The sequence below is a fragment of the Acipenser ruthenus genome, chromosome 49 (assembly GCF_902713425.1).
Source record: "Acipenser ruthenus chromosome 49, fAciRut3.2 maternal haplotype, whole genome shotgun sequence".
NCBI classification, from domain to species: domain Eukaryota; kingdom Metazoa; phylum Chordata; class Actinopteri; order Acipenseriformes; family Acipenseridae; genus Acipenser; species Acipenser ruthenus.
The window spans coordinates 5550090-5566950 of record NC_081237.1 but is presented as its reverse complement, the minus strand read 5'-3'; the positions used below and the strand labels follow the sequence as shown (position 1 = coordinate 5566950).

Genomic DNA, 16861 nt, shown 5'->3' with positions numbered 1-16861 from the left:
CAGAACGCACGTCACTCAGTCATGAGCTGCACAATGTTCCTTTCATCACAGCAATCAGAACTGTGCATCGGATCAAGAAAGACTGTCCCGGTTTCACTTCCGGTGACGGGAGTGCTGTACAGGAATCAGCACATTTATTCTTTTAATCTGTTTTCGGTTTTATAACAAAATATGATGGGTCAAATGACCTTTTCAATTGCTGTATCTCCTGATTACTTTAGCACTGTACTTGCGAGACGCGATTACTGAATACAGCACAGCACAATGTTGCTTAGATTGAAAAAATGTCTACTGACAGGCATACAGTAGGGCAGCAGCGTGGAGTAGTGGTTAGGGCTTTGGACTCTTGACCGGAGGGTCGTGGGTTCAATCCCAGGTGGGGGACACTGCTGCTGTACCCTTGAGCAAGGTACTTTTACCTAGATTGCTCCAGTAAAAAAAACAACTGTATAAATGGGTAATTGTATGTAAAAATAATGTGATATCCTGTAACAATTGTAAGTCGCCCTGGAGAAGGGCGTCTGCTAAGAAATAAATAATAATAATAATACAGTACACATGATATCAAATGGCGTAACATGGCTTCCGAAAAACGCTTCTTAAAAAAAAAAAAAAAAAAAAAGACTAGTGTATTAATCCACGTACAATTTGATAAAATATGTTGGGCCGACATATAAACACAAAATAAATAGTGAAGCTTTAATTAAATTGTTTTTAAGAGCCTCAGAGAGATAAACCTTACCGCATACAGATTTACTCCACTGTAATTAAGATACGTGTCATTAACTTGTTTCAGAACTTGCAATTGCATGGAGACTTTTATTGAAAACCCATTCTAACTGCAGTTGTGGTGGTATTACTGTAGGATGACCCTAGGTAATGACAGCCGTGATGGATGATGGTATTACTGCCACAGACTCACAGTGAATCTCAATTACATAACCCAGGTGAAAGATATTTGCTTTTTTCTTTCTTTTAAATAGCTGTTTAATAAAATCTTTGAACAAAGCAGTATCTTTTGTATATATACTGTACTGTAGCAGCCTACAGTTAGCAAAACAGAACCTGCCTTGATGATCAAGGACAAAATTATTCCGAAATACTATGTCGGCTGTAAAATGAGTTGATGAGAAAGTGCAACACTTCCTATTTTTAAAAGCCTGGGAACTTTGCGTTTGGGGCAGCGTAGCAGAAAGTGTTGCCCACCTCGCAGCCCTGTTTCTGGGTGGGGCTAGTGGCTTTCCAGTAAGCGAGCCAGAGCTGATACCAGCCGTGTCAAAGCTCTGACGTGAGGACCCAACAACACAGACCACTGCCTGTGTCATAGCAACGCTAACTGTCAATATGTGAATCAACATCATTACATCAGCGACTAGGAAATGAGGCGAATCAGAACAAGAGTGTGCAAGAGGAGTGAGGCAGAAAAGAGAGAGACCACATTAGGTGTCTTACAGAAGCAACCAACAAGTCGTGCCCATGTCAGACCACGGAATTTGCATGACCACAGCAATACAAAATGATGCACGAAAATCCGAGAGGAGTTACGCAGGACAGCAGTGCCTGATGCCGACAGACATCGCAGACAAAACGAACACTTTAGGACATTTTATTGGTCACCTCTTCTTAACAGCCAGTAAATCTCATATGTCCCAACATGTTCAGTCTGCAGGATTTAATAGAGTCCTTGCTTCGATCTGCATTGAGGGTATGATGAAATGATATGGAATGGGGTCACATTTGCATAAAGCCGCACTGACATCACTGTAAGGCCGTGGCTCTTGACACACTTTTGTTTGAACAAGGAACCCAGGTTTTAGATCAGCATTGCTTTCCAGTGCACACATACACGCAGCACTCAGGATCTCTGGTCTATAGCTAGCGAATGCTCTATACAACATACCAGACAGCAAATAATTCAAAGTATGTATCTGATAGGGATAAAAGAGAAATTGAACCACTTTCCTAGTTTGTTCCTAAACAAAGGCTGTACAGCTATGGCCAAAAGTTTTGCATCACCTAGAATTTTAGGACTGAGACCGAGTTAAAAATAAATACAAGTAATATATGAACATATATTACATATAGCAAGTAATATACAAAATGATGTTGCAAAAGTCTACCAGAAGCCATAACAGTAGTACAGTATTTCTAGATTTTGAAATGTCAAATTTTTCAATTGTCAGTTTTTCGTTACGTTAATTAGTTAATTCTATAGGGTGATGCAAAACTTTTGGCCATAGCTGTAGATGAAATTTCAACTGCCAAGCTAGCCTGTGCTATCTAGATCTTTTTTCATCAAAATGTTCCCAATCCTGAGCTGATCTGGGTACGCAAAGACTGAACGAAGGATACTGTAAATCCAAATGAATCAGATAAATCCATGACGATAAACACGACTTCTTTAATCATATTAGTTCTCTATAAATGTATCCTGGCCTTTGACTGGAAATGACATTAAAATTATCAAGTCATGGACATTAGGACTAATGGCATGCCTAATATTTTTTTGTGGCGATACACACAAAAAATCTGATCATCCGAAAGTCTTGGGCTTGCTGTTCGTCAGATATTGACGACTTTAACAATGCAATGCTACATTTAATGGCCTTTTTACATGTAGCAGTCTTAATCCCACAGTAAGCCGATACTGCAGCACTAGCCATGCAAACCAACTTTTTAAACTAATTGTTTGTTAAATATTTTAAAAGAAGAATTTTAGACCTGCTTTAAAAAAATAAAAATAAAATCAAATGCCACAATTACAGATCTACTGTAATAAAATCCAGTAACAAAATCTAACTTTCACACAAGGTGTGTGAATGAAAGTTGTGCAAACACGGTATTAAATTAAGATGAACTGAAATCTTACTTTACTGGAAGCCACATGGTTAATCAATATATTGTTCTGATAGTGGTAATGCTAAAACACACACAAAACACAGAGGAAACAAACTAAGAAAATAACTGGCCATCTGTTACATACATACATACATACATATATACATACATACATACATACATACATACATACATAACTTAAATCTTACTTACACAAACTATTTGTAGATGCTGTATATCTGAAAACTACTGTAAAAAATATTTAGTTAGTACATATTATTTAGGCTATTAGATACTTTTCCTTATACAGCTAGCCATCTTTACCAACCCCAAGGATAGGGGCTTGAGACAACACACAGCAAAATACAATGTCTCTAAATCCCGGTTGTATAAAAATGAACTAAAACCCTAAACTGAACAGTGACTTAAAAAGCAGTATCCGAATGTCAGCGGCAGCTGATTCAAACACCACAACAGAGCTTAAAAAACACGAACCGAGTACTTTTCCATTTTCCAAAAGCCAACCCCAATGCAACCCCAAGTACCTTGCGTTACCTTTGGCAGGGGCTTTCCCGCTTGAGAAGAGTATTTGAACCAAAACTGCATCTGAGACATTAGACAGAAGGGTCCTATTCGGCAGCAAAGAAAACTTCAAAAAATCCTTCAGGAGGTACAGCAGATTCCGGTTGCCTTCCAGCAGCAGTTGTTCACGACAGCAGCATTTTAACCAAAGATCAGGCAACTATTCCAAGACACAGACACTAGAGCAATCTATTATAAACATAAAGGCATATATATTCTTTGCTCTACATGTTTGGAGAGACCGAGGCCAGTCTGTTTGTCCCTGTGAATAAGCACAGGCATTTGAATAAAGTTTAGTCATATTGATTCTGGTTAGTTCCTCACTGCAAAAGGTGGTGGGGAGGGAGGGGACAAAGGGGAGGCGGCTTTCAGGAAATGATGCTTTTGTTGGTAAGTGAGTGAAATTACTGGCAGTCAGACCCATTTTACTGTACATGGTGTAACTCAACCGCATCTGGAGTGTAAACAATGCAGCTTGCTGTCTCTCTCTATCATATTTAATACAGTACTGTCAGAGGACGGAAGGAGATTTTATTTTGCTAAAAAATTTGCCAGACAAATGCTTTTTTTTTTTTTTTTTTTTAATGATCTTATACTATCATATCGTCTCTTCTATTGCTTGAATTGAAATGATTTCCCAACCTGGGAGCACATAACTTTTTTCACCCCTGAATTGCTAGACCCAAAAGTCTTTTAAGCCTTCAGTGCAGTGTAATCCTGTCTTCTACTCGACTTACATGGTAGGCATACACTTGTAGTTCAATAAGGACATGTTAATTCATATGCTGGAACAGAATGATAGTAACTTTTCTGTACTGATGGGACTCAATTTGTGTTAAAGCATCTATGCCTACTCTGTGTCAAGTACCTCCTTTACTTGAATATTCTGCAATTTAAGCATTAGGATGTCCATTACTTCAGAAAAAACAAGCTTAAAATAAAAAAAGGGTGGGGTAGGGTGGGGTGGGGGTGGGGGGGGGGGGGGGGGGATCAGTCATGGTAAACTGAAATAGCATTTATTCCTGTTAAATAGTGGATATTACCAGCAATTAAACAAATACTTTACGCTCTACAGTAAAAACAACCAACGCTGACCTATGTAAAAGTAAGCAATGAGCACTATCTGCGTTTCATATTGCCGCAAACAACGACCTGCCTAGATCACCAGTGGGAAGCTCATTCATAAGCAGTTACAAGCATAGGGCTCTCACTTACCATTACAAATCCTTCATTTGGTGTGTATTAAAAGCACTTTGATGGACGCCTCACTTGTCTAGGCTATAGCAGGATACCCCACTTGTGAAGGACATAGCATAGATATAGCATAAACAAAGTCATTTTTTCTCTTTCGTGGTTTTCTTTTTTGCATTGCAGGCCCACTTTCCAACCCACTTAAAAACAAAAACAAAAAAACAAGTTTCAGAACTGTAACAACACCACAGTAAGCCATACCATGCTGGCAATCACCTGCCATTGTTATCTCGATTCTGTTAACATTGACTTTGTTTGCACTCAGCTCTATGTAAAATTCCCCCAAAAAAAACAAACTGATTCTGCAATACACACACACAGGTTGAGACTAGTCCTGTAATAAAGATTTAAAAAGGCTTAAAACAGGGGTTGATACATGCTGTATAAATTATTATTATTTATTTCTTAGCAGACGCCCTTATCCAGGGCGACTTACAATTGTTATAAGATATCACATTATTTTTACATACAATTACCCATTTATACAGTTGGGTTTTTACTGGAGCAATTTAGGTAAAGTACCTTGCTCAAGGGTACAGCAGCAGTGTCCCCTACCAGGGATTGAACCCACAACCCTCCGGTCAAGAGTCCAGAGCCCTAACCACTACGCCACACTGCTGCACTAAAACATGCAGTTTGCATACGGGCAGCAATAAATCTTGTGTAATAAGGATTTACGGCAATGACCGAAACTATGTTGTTACTGTGATAAGTCGGCTAACACTTTAACAGGGAGATTAAAGAGAGGCGTGGTTCTACTAGAAATCGGTCTAGAAAGTTCGCTTTTAGATTTGCAAAATTGCTTTTTAGAACACTGGCGATTTAAAAAAACGTTGCTCTGTGTCAACAGGGACTCCCAAGCAAAGACATTTAAATAAACAGACATAAGGACATAAAATTAATTTAGGATTGTTGGACTTAAGTCTGTTCAAGTATTGTTTTGATCATCACAGACAACAAGCAAACTCCTTAACAAGAGGAGGACACTTCGCCTGCATTTACCGAAAGCATACTGCACACTCAAGGCATATCATTTCATTTTATGGGACTGAAGTTCACCTATTGTTCTAAATACACTGCTTTTCAACATGATAACTCTCGCTCATTTTAGCAAGGGACTAGTGTTGCAATGTGCTAATTTAACCAACCGATTGTCATTGTAACTGCAAGCTGTATGCTGAATAGCTGTTTTGATGCATCGTGGAGGACAAAAAAAAAAAAAAAATGGTTTAGGGGTGAGGTCGAATCTCATGGACCACATGCATGCGACTCTGATCTAACGGACCACAGTCATTCTTGTTACCTGAAAACAATGGAAACTGGCTTATTACAGTGTTTCCTCAACTGTTAATCATCAGTTTACTCTTTTTCTACAAGCGTATTGTTCATAAAGTAACACAATCCACAATATCAGGATATCCTGTAAGAGCTGGAGACAACGGAAATCAGCAGCTAGCACGGGGCACAAATATTTAATCAAAGCCAAAACGCACAGAAACAACAACAACAACAACAAGGAACGAGCTCCAAGGAGAAATACTCTCCTGCGGTCACATTACAAGGTTTTAGAAGAAAAAAGGAAATGAAAAAAAGGAAAGAGGAACAACTAATACAAAAAAGGAGAATGTTGCAAATCTGATTTAAGAAAAAAGTTCAAAACAAGAGTTTAAATAATTATGGATTATCGTGATAATTGCAAGCTGGTAAAATCGTTCTCTGAAAATGGCATTATCACCAAGCCTAGTATTTCTGTTTTAAGCAAACAGAAATACCCACATCCGAGCCATAAACAGATCGCGGGGTCCCACCCCAGGTCTTTGTTCCAACCAGGTCTTTTAATAACTATATCCAGCCAGTATCCTCCCTTGTTCCAAAGCCATACACAGTACCTTCTCCCTGCAGTTATCTAATCTAGTGTTCTTTTAAAATGTCTATTAGTTTCGTGGCCCGAGGCAACAGCAGCAATATGTTTGATTAGTCACGACCTCATGGGTTACATTTTCTCTCATGTCGAATGCTTGTGTCCGTATTGCAGCGGCAAACTGAGGAGATACTGCAGAGTAAAACAAAGTCCCAATGACTTGGAGCCAAAAAGTCCTTCAAGGGTAATCCGGGGTGAGTGCGAGACAATTTTCACATCTTCCCCGCTCAAGTGCATAAGGGTAAAAATAAGACAGCCCTTTCAAGAGCTTGCATATTATTACAATCCTTTTAATTGATTTTACGTTTTGACAATGGCAATCAATCCAATGAGTAAAATCCTAGCTTGAGGGTTTTTTTTTTTTTTTTTTTTTTTAATATAATTTCAGATACACAACATCTCATACAACATCACTACTCAGACCCAGGCTTGTTTTGACTCTTACTGTAAATGTTACTAAATGTTAATGGCAGATGTTAAAATCTGTCACTCATTTCTGACAGGCGTCAAAACTTTCAGAGCATTTTCCCTGACGCGATCGACTAGACTGGCCAACTCATTTCCTATTACACACAATCTCACATCTTAGACTGCTGTCAGGCTTGTATGGGCTTCCTTCAAGTACAACAATGAAGACAAAAAAATAAAATCTGTCTGCTTTTTAAGCTTTAAAACTATCAGGCTTTGTGCGTAGGCTGCTGAATCAGATCAGTTTCATTTTGAACTGCTGTTTGCTATACGGTAGATGAAATGAAAAAAAAAACATTTAGAAGGTTTTATGAATAGCGTTCTATCCTGTTTTCAGTTTTTACTGACTTTCACCGATAAATGCGGCTTATCACTGAAAGAATTGACCTGTTTTCATATGTAAAAAATAAATCTACAAAGTTTATTTAACGGTACACAGTCCCAAATCTTTCATTTTGAAACAAAAATCTGTCTTCCCAATGTACAGTACCACCCATCTACTGTATCTCTCAGCGTCTGCAGATATATTGTACTTTAGAAAAAAAATAAATAAATAGAAGAAATAACTCAGGAGACAGTACAGGAAGAATAGAAAACAGAATGAAAAGGATAAGGGGAACATCTTGGGCTTTCTGAGTGGAAAATCACACTCCCTGGTCGTGAACAAAAGGTCGTTGTGGCCTAGCGTGACAAAGTTAGCGTATTTTCAGTGTGGGAAAAGAGTTGCAAAATCTTGGAGAGCTGAGGAACTGTAGCACACTTTAACTTATATTGAGAGCCTTTTATTTCTGCTATTCCTTAGGACACCTGGTTATGGATTTTCTACTATTAATTATTTTTATGAAGATAGTTTTCTGCTTTGTTTCGGTTTGCCTATCAACAAAATTGCCCTTTTTTTATGACCCAATACACCCCTTACTGTAAGTTTTCTACAAACAGGCTAGCTAGATGAATTCATTATGAACAAGCTGTTAATTAGAGGGCAACATGGCAAACTATCAAAACTCTCAAAGCAACTTTCATGTTTTACTATAATTAGATTAAGCAAGCAATCTGCCAGTAACAGAGGGACCTCGGTCTGCCTCGTTCAACTGGCTACGAGTACAGGACAGGCCGTAACATAAATACAGGAAGAGGCACTTTTAAGATGAGACGCCAGTACTGCACTGTATTCCCAACTGGTCGGACATTTTAGAGGACTTGTTCAGCCACGTTTTCCTGTCCACTTATCCCCTTGCTTCTGACTGAAACAAGAACATCACTCCACCTGGAGGCACGGGATCGCTTGCAGGTACTTTCCCATGATGTCATCTGAAAACAATGTTCAATAGCAAACCACAGCACATTGTAGCTGGCGTCTGGGCGTGGGGAAGGTGGTTAAGCAATGCTTCGGGCTTCGTGAACATGTGATTAATCAATTCAAATCATGTGTGCATGTGAATCACAAGGACCACCAAACTGTAACAGGCAGTAAAATCCATCTTTTACATGGAAATGAAACTCATCAAACTCAGGGCAAAGACAGACGTGCCAGAAACCTCATTCACCATTTTTTAAATTGCCTGAAGGATTTTTAAACCACTGACCGGACAGTATTTGCAAGTGCTGCTTACTTTATTAGGTTCACATTTTAGTAAAGTCGACTATAGCCTAAATATTAACATAACTGATTAGATTGAATATTGTAATATTATATTACAAAGTCTTGTCCCCGTTGGAACGTATTCACAGCAACCACACTTATAACATCGCCGAGAGTGTAGATCTCCCACTCAGAATGTCAATGACAAAGCATTCTAAACACTACAGGTTCTGTAGAAACAGATTAAGCAAGATGAAATCAGCTGGTTAGTCTGTATGACAGACCCGACTCAAAGCACAGCAAAGAGAAATACACTCCCAACTTGATTAGAGGCAGCCACCGAACACTTACAAAACATACAAAAATCAATTAAAAGCCATACTTTACAAAATGAAGTCCTATTTACATATGTAGTACCGGACTAAAGTACTGATGTCCTCTTACACACACAAAAGAAACCCATCAGAACACAGCATGGGCTCCAGTATGAGGAAGAAACCTTGAATGCCTTACCTGAGAAAAGTCTCCATTTCTCACATGGCTGGTGAGGTTTAAATCCCCGTCTTGGAAATGGTGCGGACTGAACGTTTCCATGGGCATCTCTGAAGTGGTATTAAAATATTGCCTGAAGACAGACAGACACAATAGCATTGATTATTCACACTGCTCTGTCATGCAATGAGAAGAGGGGGAGTTCCAAAGTGAATGAAAGCCAGTGTCATTCTTATTTTTCTTTTCATTCCAACAAGTGTGGTATGACATGGTAAAAAGCACAGCAAAGTGCACTCAAGTATTGATTGAAGTCACATGCAAGCATAATAAACACTGTGGTTTTCTTACTTCTACAGTACATACAGTATTTGTGTGTGTGTATATATATATATATATATATATATATATATATATATATATATATATATATTATATAATATATACACACACAGAGTATATATACACATACTGTAAATGAGACACAGCACTCCTACGACAGTCATTTACAATATCTGTGACTGCAGTCTACAATGAAGATCAATAAAAAGAAAACCGAGCCGGTAAGGAATTAATTAAAAAAATGAAAGGAAAAAATATACAACAGCCTACAGCACTTCTGCATTTGAGGAGGAGACTCTGCGCTCCAATGTTGCTCAATTTTCTCTCCAGCTCATTGACTCAGCTGTTCTCCTACCTCATAACGTCATTTATCCCAGTCAAACTGCCAAATTAAAAAATATTACATGTATACACCCCTCAAAAAGTTCGGCTTAGCTTCCTTTCAGAACGTTCATTTCACTTTTTTGTTCAGCAGGTCTGTCGTCCACTCGCTACTTATGCCGTGCACAGTTTCTACTTTCAGTTTCATTTTGAGTTGGGAGTGATTAAAAGGTTTACACTTCTCTATAAAAAAAAAAAAGTCAATATAATAAAAGTCTTTTAAAACGAAAGATCAGCAGATTTGTATAACAGAAGCTGCTGGAATACTTCATGGGCAATAAGGAGACTCTACAGGGCATGGCCACTTTTTAACCCCTCAACGTGCACAAGGAATTGAGCAGTTCAAACGGTATCTCAAAGAAAACTGACAATCTGGATAACCAGATCCAACCTGTCCGTACATTATAAACCCCACGCACCTCACTGCAAAAATAAGAAGGTTTCATCTTTTATTTGTGGGACACATATGCCCCTTGTACCTTCATAATACTTCAGAGAATTCAGACACCTTCCTTCCTTCTATAGAATATTGATAGTCTTTAAACTTTTTGAAATACAGTAATTATTAGACAATGTCATCATAGCAATTTTTGATTTTAGGAAAGACCAGAAAAAAGTCGAATTACATAAATATTATAGAAGAGGGACACCTAGACATTTTGAATACATCCAAGGAATAAAATACAAATACTGCAAACTAGTGGGGTTTTAGCTGAAGGCAACGCTTGAGGTTACAATCTTTTTCAGGTAAGCAGAAACATGTTAGATTAACTGCTTATCTCTTCACAAAGTGTAATTGCATTCCTTTCTCCAAGGGTTCACAAGCAGTGTTCTGTCTTTCAGTTTCCATTTTAATAAAACCCAACCCATACTGAAACAGACAGCTACCTCCAAGACCACTTTCAGCCACTGGGTTATATAATGAATTCAAACCTGATAATAATACATATATAAAGTGCTTTTGTACTGTATTTATCATATTTAAACATTTATAGTAGTCTGTTCTCATGTTGTTTTAGTTTTAAGATTCTCATTTTTTGTTAAAGATTTCAGTGCACACCCAATAACATTAAATATCGTTCTATGTATCTTTCCATTCATCTTCTTATAGTCTCATTACATTGCAATAGCTGGAATTATAAAATAAGCTGTTTATTTGATACTACATTGAAACTATACAACAGGGACAAAAAAATAACTGTTTCTGTGAACAACCTGTGGCAGTTACACAAAGCCATTTACTCTGAAGTGTCTAAAAAAAAGGAGTACCCATTAAAACAAACTGCAAACTAGGAATCCATTTCGCAGGGCTTTTAGGTAGATTCTTAAGTTATTTATTACTAGTCTTGTAACAGCATAAACAGGTGTATGTTTTGATCAAATGGTGCCACTTAAACTAAAAGGATTGTGGATTCCCCTCATTGTGTCTACAAGCAAGCTAAAAATCACATGAGTCATATTAGGTCCTTGTCATGTTCATGTAACTCTGCAAATATGAAGTCTGAATCTCAAGTGGTATGAGATTTTATTACATCCCTTAATATATCTAACCGTTACCAATGCCCCACCCCCAAGCCCTAAAAACAAACTGCATGCCCATTATCTGCACAGACACGCTATTTATTTACTGTGTTACGTGGCACGTCTGTGACATCACCTTAGAGAGGGGGGGGGTTTCCAAACTACAGATAACACATAAAAACTATGACAAAAATGGTAAACATTAAATGCGACAGGTGTTTCGCTGAAGGGACAATACTAAACTTTCCAAACACTTAAAAGTACCCTGGTGTCCTCAACAAATACCTGCGTCAAATTGTGGCCTGGCTAAATTCCACCTAGTCTCTACTTCTCCTGTACTGTAACTGCAGTCAGGATATATGCCTGAAATGAGCTCTGAATATCTCCTGTATTTAACTGACTGGGACCTAACCCTCACCTTGTGGTGGTGTACTTTTCACACCCTATTTCATAAAATACTCACACAGCAAACAGCATGCTTTGCATGTTCATAGTGCATTTCCCGTCAGTGTCGAATGTTGTAACTCACAGAGCACGAACGAAACGACCTACCTGAAGACAGCCGCCTTTTTCTTTGTGCGTTTTCTTTTTTTTTCATGAATGGCAGCACCGGAGACTGGAGTTTCTATTCTTAACCCACACAGAGACAGGGCAGCACATGCAGAGGCACTGCATGCTTCCCCTCACTGCCCCATAAGCATGCTCAGGCCTGCCCAGGAATGGAAGGACCACACTTTATCCTTTTTAATTTTCATACTTCTTGTAAGCGTGCCAAGTGCCATTTGTGTCGAATTAAGTGGCAGTTCTCCGATGTGTCCACTGGGGGCTAGAGCACCCAGCTCGTTTCACTTGTGACCGCAGCTGTATTCAAAGCCAGGTCTTCAGAGGGAGCATTAACTCACTGTGCTACCTGTATCATAAATATACAGGGATGGAAATAACATTCCTATTGCATAGCAGTTTCAACCATTCCAGGTTTTAATATATGCTTGATTAGCCCCAGTGTATAGGTAACAAGCTCAGGTGTGTCTTAGTAAACACAGTACAATTAGGAATGGATCAAACTGCTATGCAATGGGAGTTGTGTTTCCATCCCTGATACAGTATACTACATTTACAGCAGCCTTCTGCAAAAAGTTCTGCATCACACTGTATTACAGTACTAGAATTGATTATGGTGTATCTTCAAATGTTCATATTATTCCAAACAAAGAAGAAAAGCCCTCTTGCAAGTACACCAATAAGCTGAGCTTTGCTGAAGTTCTGCATACAAGCCTTGGTGCCCATGGCTCAATTTCACACTTGGAGCAATAAATCACTGCTGAAACTTGTCAGCAACACCTGGGTCATGTGCTGTGCTTTAAATAGCAATAGTGTTGCACGCATACCATTAACTAATTCTACAAGAGCCTGGTTACATTAGCAGGAAACAGCAAAGTTACACACAGAGAAGAGAGTGTGTTTAAATAAGATTGTAAAGGGCTGCCCTGGCTGCTTCAGGAAATGCCTTGGCTTATGTGAGCCAAGAACCAAGACAGTGAACCAAGTCCATTCATGACTAGGTTATTTTATTTTATATTTAAAAAGAAAAGCCTCAAGCTGAACCCCACGCTTTGACTTGAAGTGGCAATTGATTCAGAAGTAAAAAATAAAGTTACAGCTTGTAAGGGGACCGTATTACTTGTGGGTGGGGGTGGAAGCACTGTGATAAATAAATAGCCCTTCACTTCCTGCAAAATAGCCTTTGCTTGCCTTGAGGGCTGTAGAGGAGGAGGAGGAGGAGGAGGAGGAGGAGATTCATTTTATTTTAAATCCTGAAAATTGTATTAATTAATTCAATCATTCCTTTTTGAATTCCTTGCAGCAAACCAATAGAATGTTTATGGCATGTTGCAACAGTAATAGTTTTAATAATACATATAAATCTATCCCCTGCCTGAAAGTTTAACACTGGAGATGTGAAAGATGCGATTAATATTCAGACGTGTCTAGTAAAGTGAGTGATCTCATGCCATTTTAGTGGGGGTGTGGGAAATGAGAAACAAAATTCTCTGTAAGTTTTAAAAAATACAATAAGCAAGCTACATGCAAAATGCCCACATAATGACAACCACAAATGCAGCACATAAAACGTGTGTGTGTGTGTGTGTGTGTGTGTTGGGGGGGCTTATCCCTTAGTTCTGATACCCATAAGACAATTTACAGAATCATTACCTAAATCTAAAAGTTACCAATTTTCTGTTTTAGCCAAGTCCTAAAAGAATGATGTACACATGCTAATGAACACATACTATCTCTGCCTTTATCACCATATAGCAATGCAGATTTAAAAATGCGGGAATTAGGACAAAAATTATGATTATTGCTATTCATCGTCATTTGTAATGGTTGGCACAGTTCTGGTGTCCCATTTGCAGTACGTACTACATCGCTCTTTACAGTTTAATATACGCAGCTTCAAGCCACAGAAAATCCTGCTCTCAAACCAGAGATTCAGATTAACATTAAAGTGTACTGCCTGATTTCAGTGGAAGAACAGGAAATGTGAAGACGTCACCACTCAATGAGCAATGAATTCTTATTATTTTTTATCAACGACGAAGATGGCATGCTGCCCTGCACCACAGACAAACAGGGAACAGTTTTCAGAGATACGAGAGAAAGAAACTCCAAAAAGGGAAATGGGAGACATACTCCATGGAAACAATAAAAATCACCTGATCTTTTTTTTTTTTTGGTTTTGGCACAGGTTTTACTCCACCCCAGGGACGGAAATAAGACTCCCCATTGGATAGCAGCTTGATCCATTCCTGGTTTTACTACGAGTTTCAGAAGACACATCTGAGCTTGTTACCTACACACTGTGGCTAATCAAGCACATATTAAAATCTGGAACGCGTGAAACTGCTCTGCAACAGGAGTCTTATTTCCATCCCTGCACCCTGACGTTTGCAAATTATCACTCTCAATGGAGTCAGGAGGTTTTTTTATGTAAATAAAAACACAGCCTGGAGGACGAGGTGGTTTATACAGTGACTTTGGGCAGTAAATCAGTAATAAAGGTAATAAATCTAGCTGGCAGAGTTGCAACACGCAGATTGTCACTTCTATCCTGTTTGATACAGAAACCATATTTGCCACCACTTAGGGACATCAAAAAGTCCTAGGGCTGGTTACATAAAAGACCTAAAGTACGAAGTTTAACAATAACAGGTAAGGGTACATTTTTCCCTTAACTAGGGTATTGACCGAAATTTGTTAAGCTACTTTCTGTAATACCCTTAAACTCAAGGAAAACTTATGGGGAAAACTAAGGAGAAATTGTACTTAAGATGTTCTATGCAATTGGCCACTGGCCCATAGTTTTTGTTAAGAAAAGCATTAAAAAAGGAAGGCAGAAGTGATCAACACAGATGATAAAACACACATGTATATATAAATAAAAACACGTACTGGTTTCCAGATTGCATAGGGTAGTGCAAGTTATATGTAGCCTGATGTGAGGAGAACGTGGCCCACGAACTAGATGGAGACATATGGTTCTGAAACAAACAAACAAAAAAAAAAAAAAGAATTGGTTATTCCTTGCTAGTTTTATAACACTGCTACTGATACTCTGTTCCAATACGTTTCAGAGACATGCTCTTCCTAATAAGAAAAAACGTGATCTGGGACACTGTTCAAGGATAAATCGGGGCAGATTGCAGGGAAACTGATTTTTTTGTGCATAAAAGATACACGGTTTAAGACATCAAAGTTGCCCCGTCTTTGAGAACAAATCATCTATAATAACCTGGGGTGCTGGTAAAGTTAATATTTTCATTTCTTAACCAGTGCGAGTCAGTTTGCAAGTTGACACATTACTTTAAATTCAGCTCAAGTTCAGTTGAGAGGAATAGGCAATAGCCTAACTGGAGACAGAGAAGGAGAAACGCAACCCAGAATAAAACATCAAGCCTGGATAAATGAATTGTTCAGAGAGCAGATCTCTGACCTGCCTACTGTGCAATAGGACAGAAAAAGTGGAAGCTAAACAGGGTTCATAACTTAATAACAATCATATCTCAGGGGCTATTATTGGCCTTTGAAAAATTACAAGAGCAGAGACAGGTTTTTCCAGATTTTCTAGATAGTGGGTACAAAAAAAAAAAAAAAAAAAAAGGAGGGTGTGCAATCAGTCTAAAAACACCTTTCAATGGAGGTTTGGAGACCAGGATCACTGGAAAAGGTTTCTATAAAATAACCAGCTTTGGCTGTCAGTACAGACAATAGAGACAGCACTGTAAAGGGTTTATGGAGTGTCTTTGTTGATACTTTCTTAGATACAAACTTCAGACGCAGGTAGGATGCTTCTGTGGCACTATATCCATAGATTAATAAGAGATCTTAGAAGCAGGATTAGGCAGCCCTAGTTAGACTGATGCATGTTTATTTATTTTTTTGGGGGTGGTGGATTATCCTGTTGAAAACTTCCACCTCTGTTAACTATACATTTGACATTCTTGGCAGGACAAGACTATAAAATTAGTGTACGAGTAAGTTCTCAGGATAAAATGTGCTCATTAGTGATCTCTTACCCATCTTTCTCATAAACCCAGATTGAACAGACCATGCTGTTATGTGTCTCCGCTTGGCTACACTTACCTCCATTGCTGTGGGGAGAAGTGAAGGGTTTGACAGGCTAAACATCGGGCTGTCTAGTAGGGGTCCCTCTGGGTGCAGGTAATTCTCCCCGTCCATGACAGGATGTGTAGAGACCAAGAGCATTAGGCTGTCCGATGCATCGCGGCTGAGTGAGGGCCTTCCAAAGGGATAATGAAGTCTTTATCTAGACAGGCTTCTTGCCACCCATGACCTGAGGGAAAAAATAACTTGCATGATTTACGGGATATGAAGTAGTGATGGCGGCTTGACAAAAACATATAAGCTACCCTCGCTGGGATGCTCAGTAAAGTGAGCTTCGGATCAGTATTGCTTTAACTGTGCTATGCTGCAAGACTGCACAGCTCTCTCCACTGCACACAAATGTATGGAAGTTACTGCTGTATACACCAGGTTCAACAGTTTCCCACATACTGTCCTAATATTTCATTTTATATTGACCAAATTCTCTCATGCTTCACTCTTCTGTGCATAGCTGCTGTAGTGCCAGCAACAACCCAGCTCCAGACAAAATCAAACAGTAAAACAGACAGCAAAGTATTATTATTAATGCCTAGTTGAAGCCTGTATAAATCTATTTTCTATCAAACGTTTGTTTAAATTGTTTTATTGTCATAACAGTACATTCTGAAGAGGAATAATAGTCTCTATGAAATGTTCCTAAAGGCGTTCCTGGTATAGAGCAAGTAACTGTATGTGAACAAGATCAATAAGCTGTAGGTAGTGATTCATTTCTCCTAGTGTTTGAAGAACACACACTACACATGCAAGTGAAACTGGTGGGTGTTCAAAAATATTACTCTGTACAAAAGACGCAAAGTTCA

General features: G+C 38.7%; 1 protein-coding gene across 3 annotated transcripts in view; it reads right to left on the bottom strand.

Annotated features, from left to right (window-relative positions):
• LOC117428933 (protein strawberry notch homolog 2) overlaps positions 1 to 16861 on the bottom strand; it is a 50224-nt gene that overhangs the window by 19356 nt on the left and 14007 nt on the right. For 2 of the 3 annotated variants that reach the window (XM_059014836.1, XM_059014835.1), the window contains exons 2-4: positions 16020 to 16230; positions 14829 to 14917; positions 9156 to 9267 (exon numbers count right to left, since the gene is read on the bottom strand). In XM_059014836.1, the coding sequence (XP_058870819.1) occupies positions 9156 to 9267; positions 14829 to 14917; positions 16020 to 16142 (324 nt within the window). In that variant the 5' untranslated portion in view covers positions 16143 to 16230. Of the gene's footprint in view, positions 1 to 3393; positions 3631 to 9155; positions 9268 to 14828; positions 14918 to 16019; positions 16231 to 16861 lie in introns of those variants that run through there. The other variant, XM_059014837.1, reaches the window with a different exon arrangement.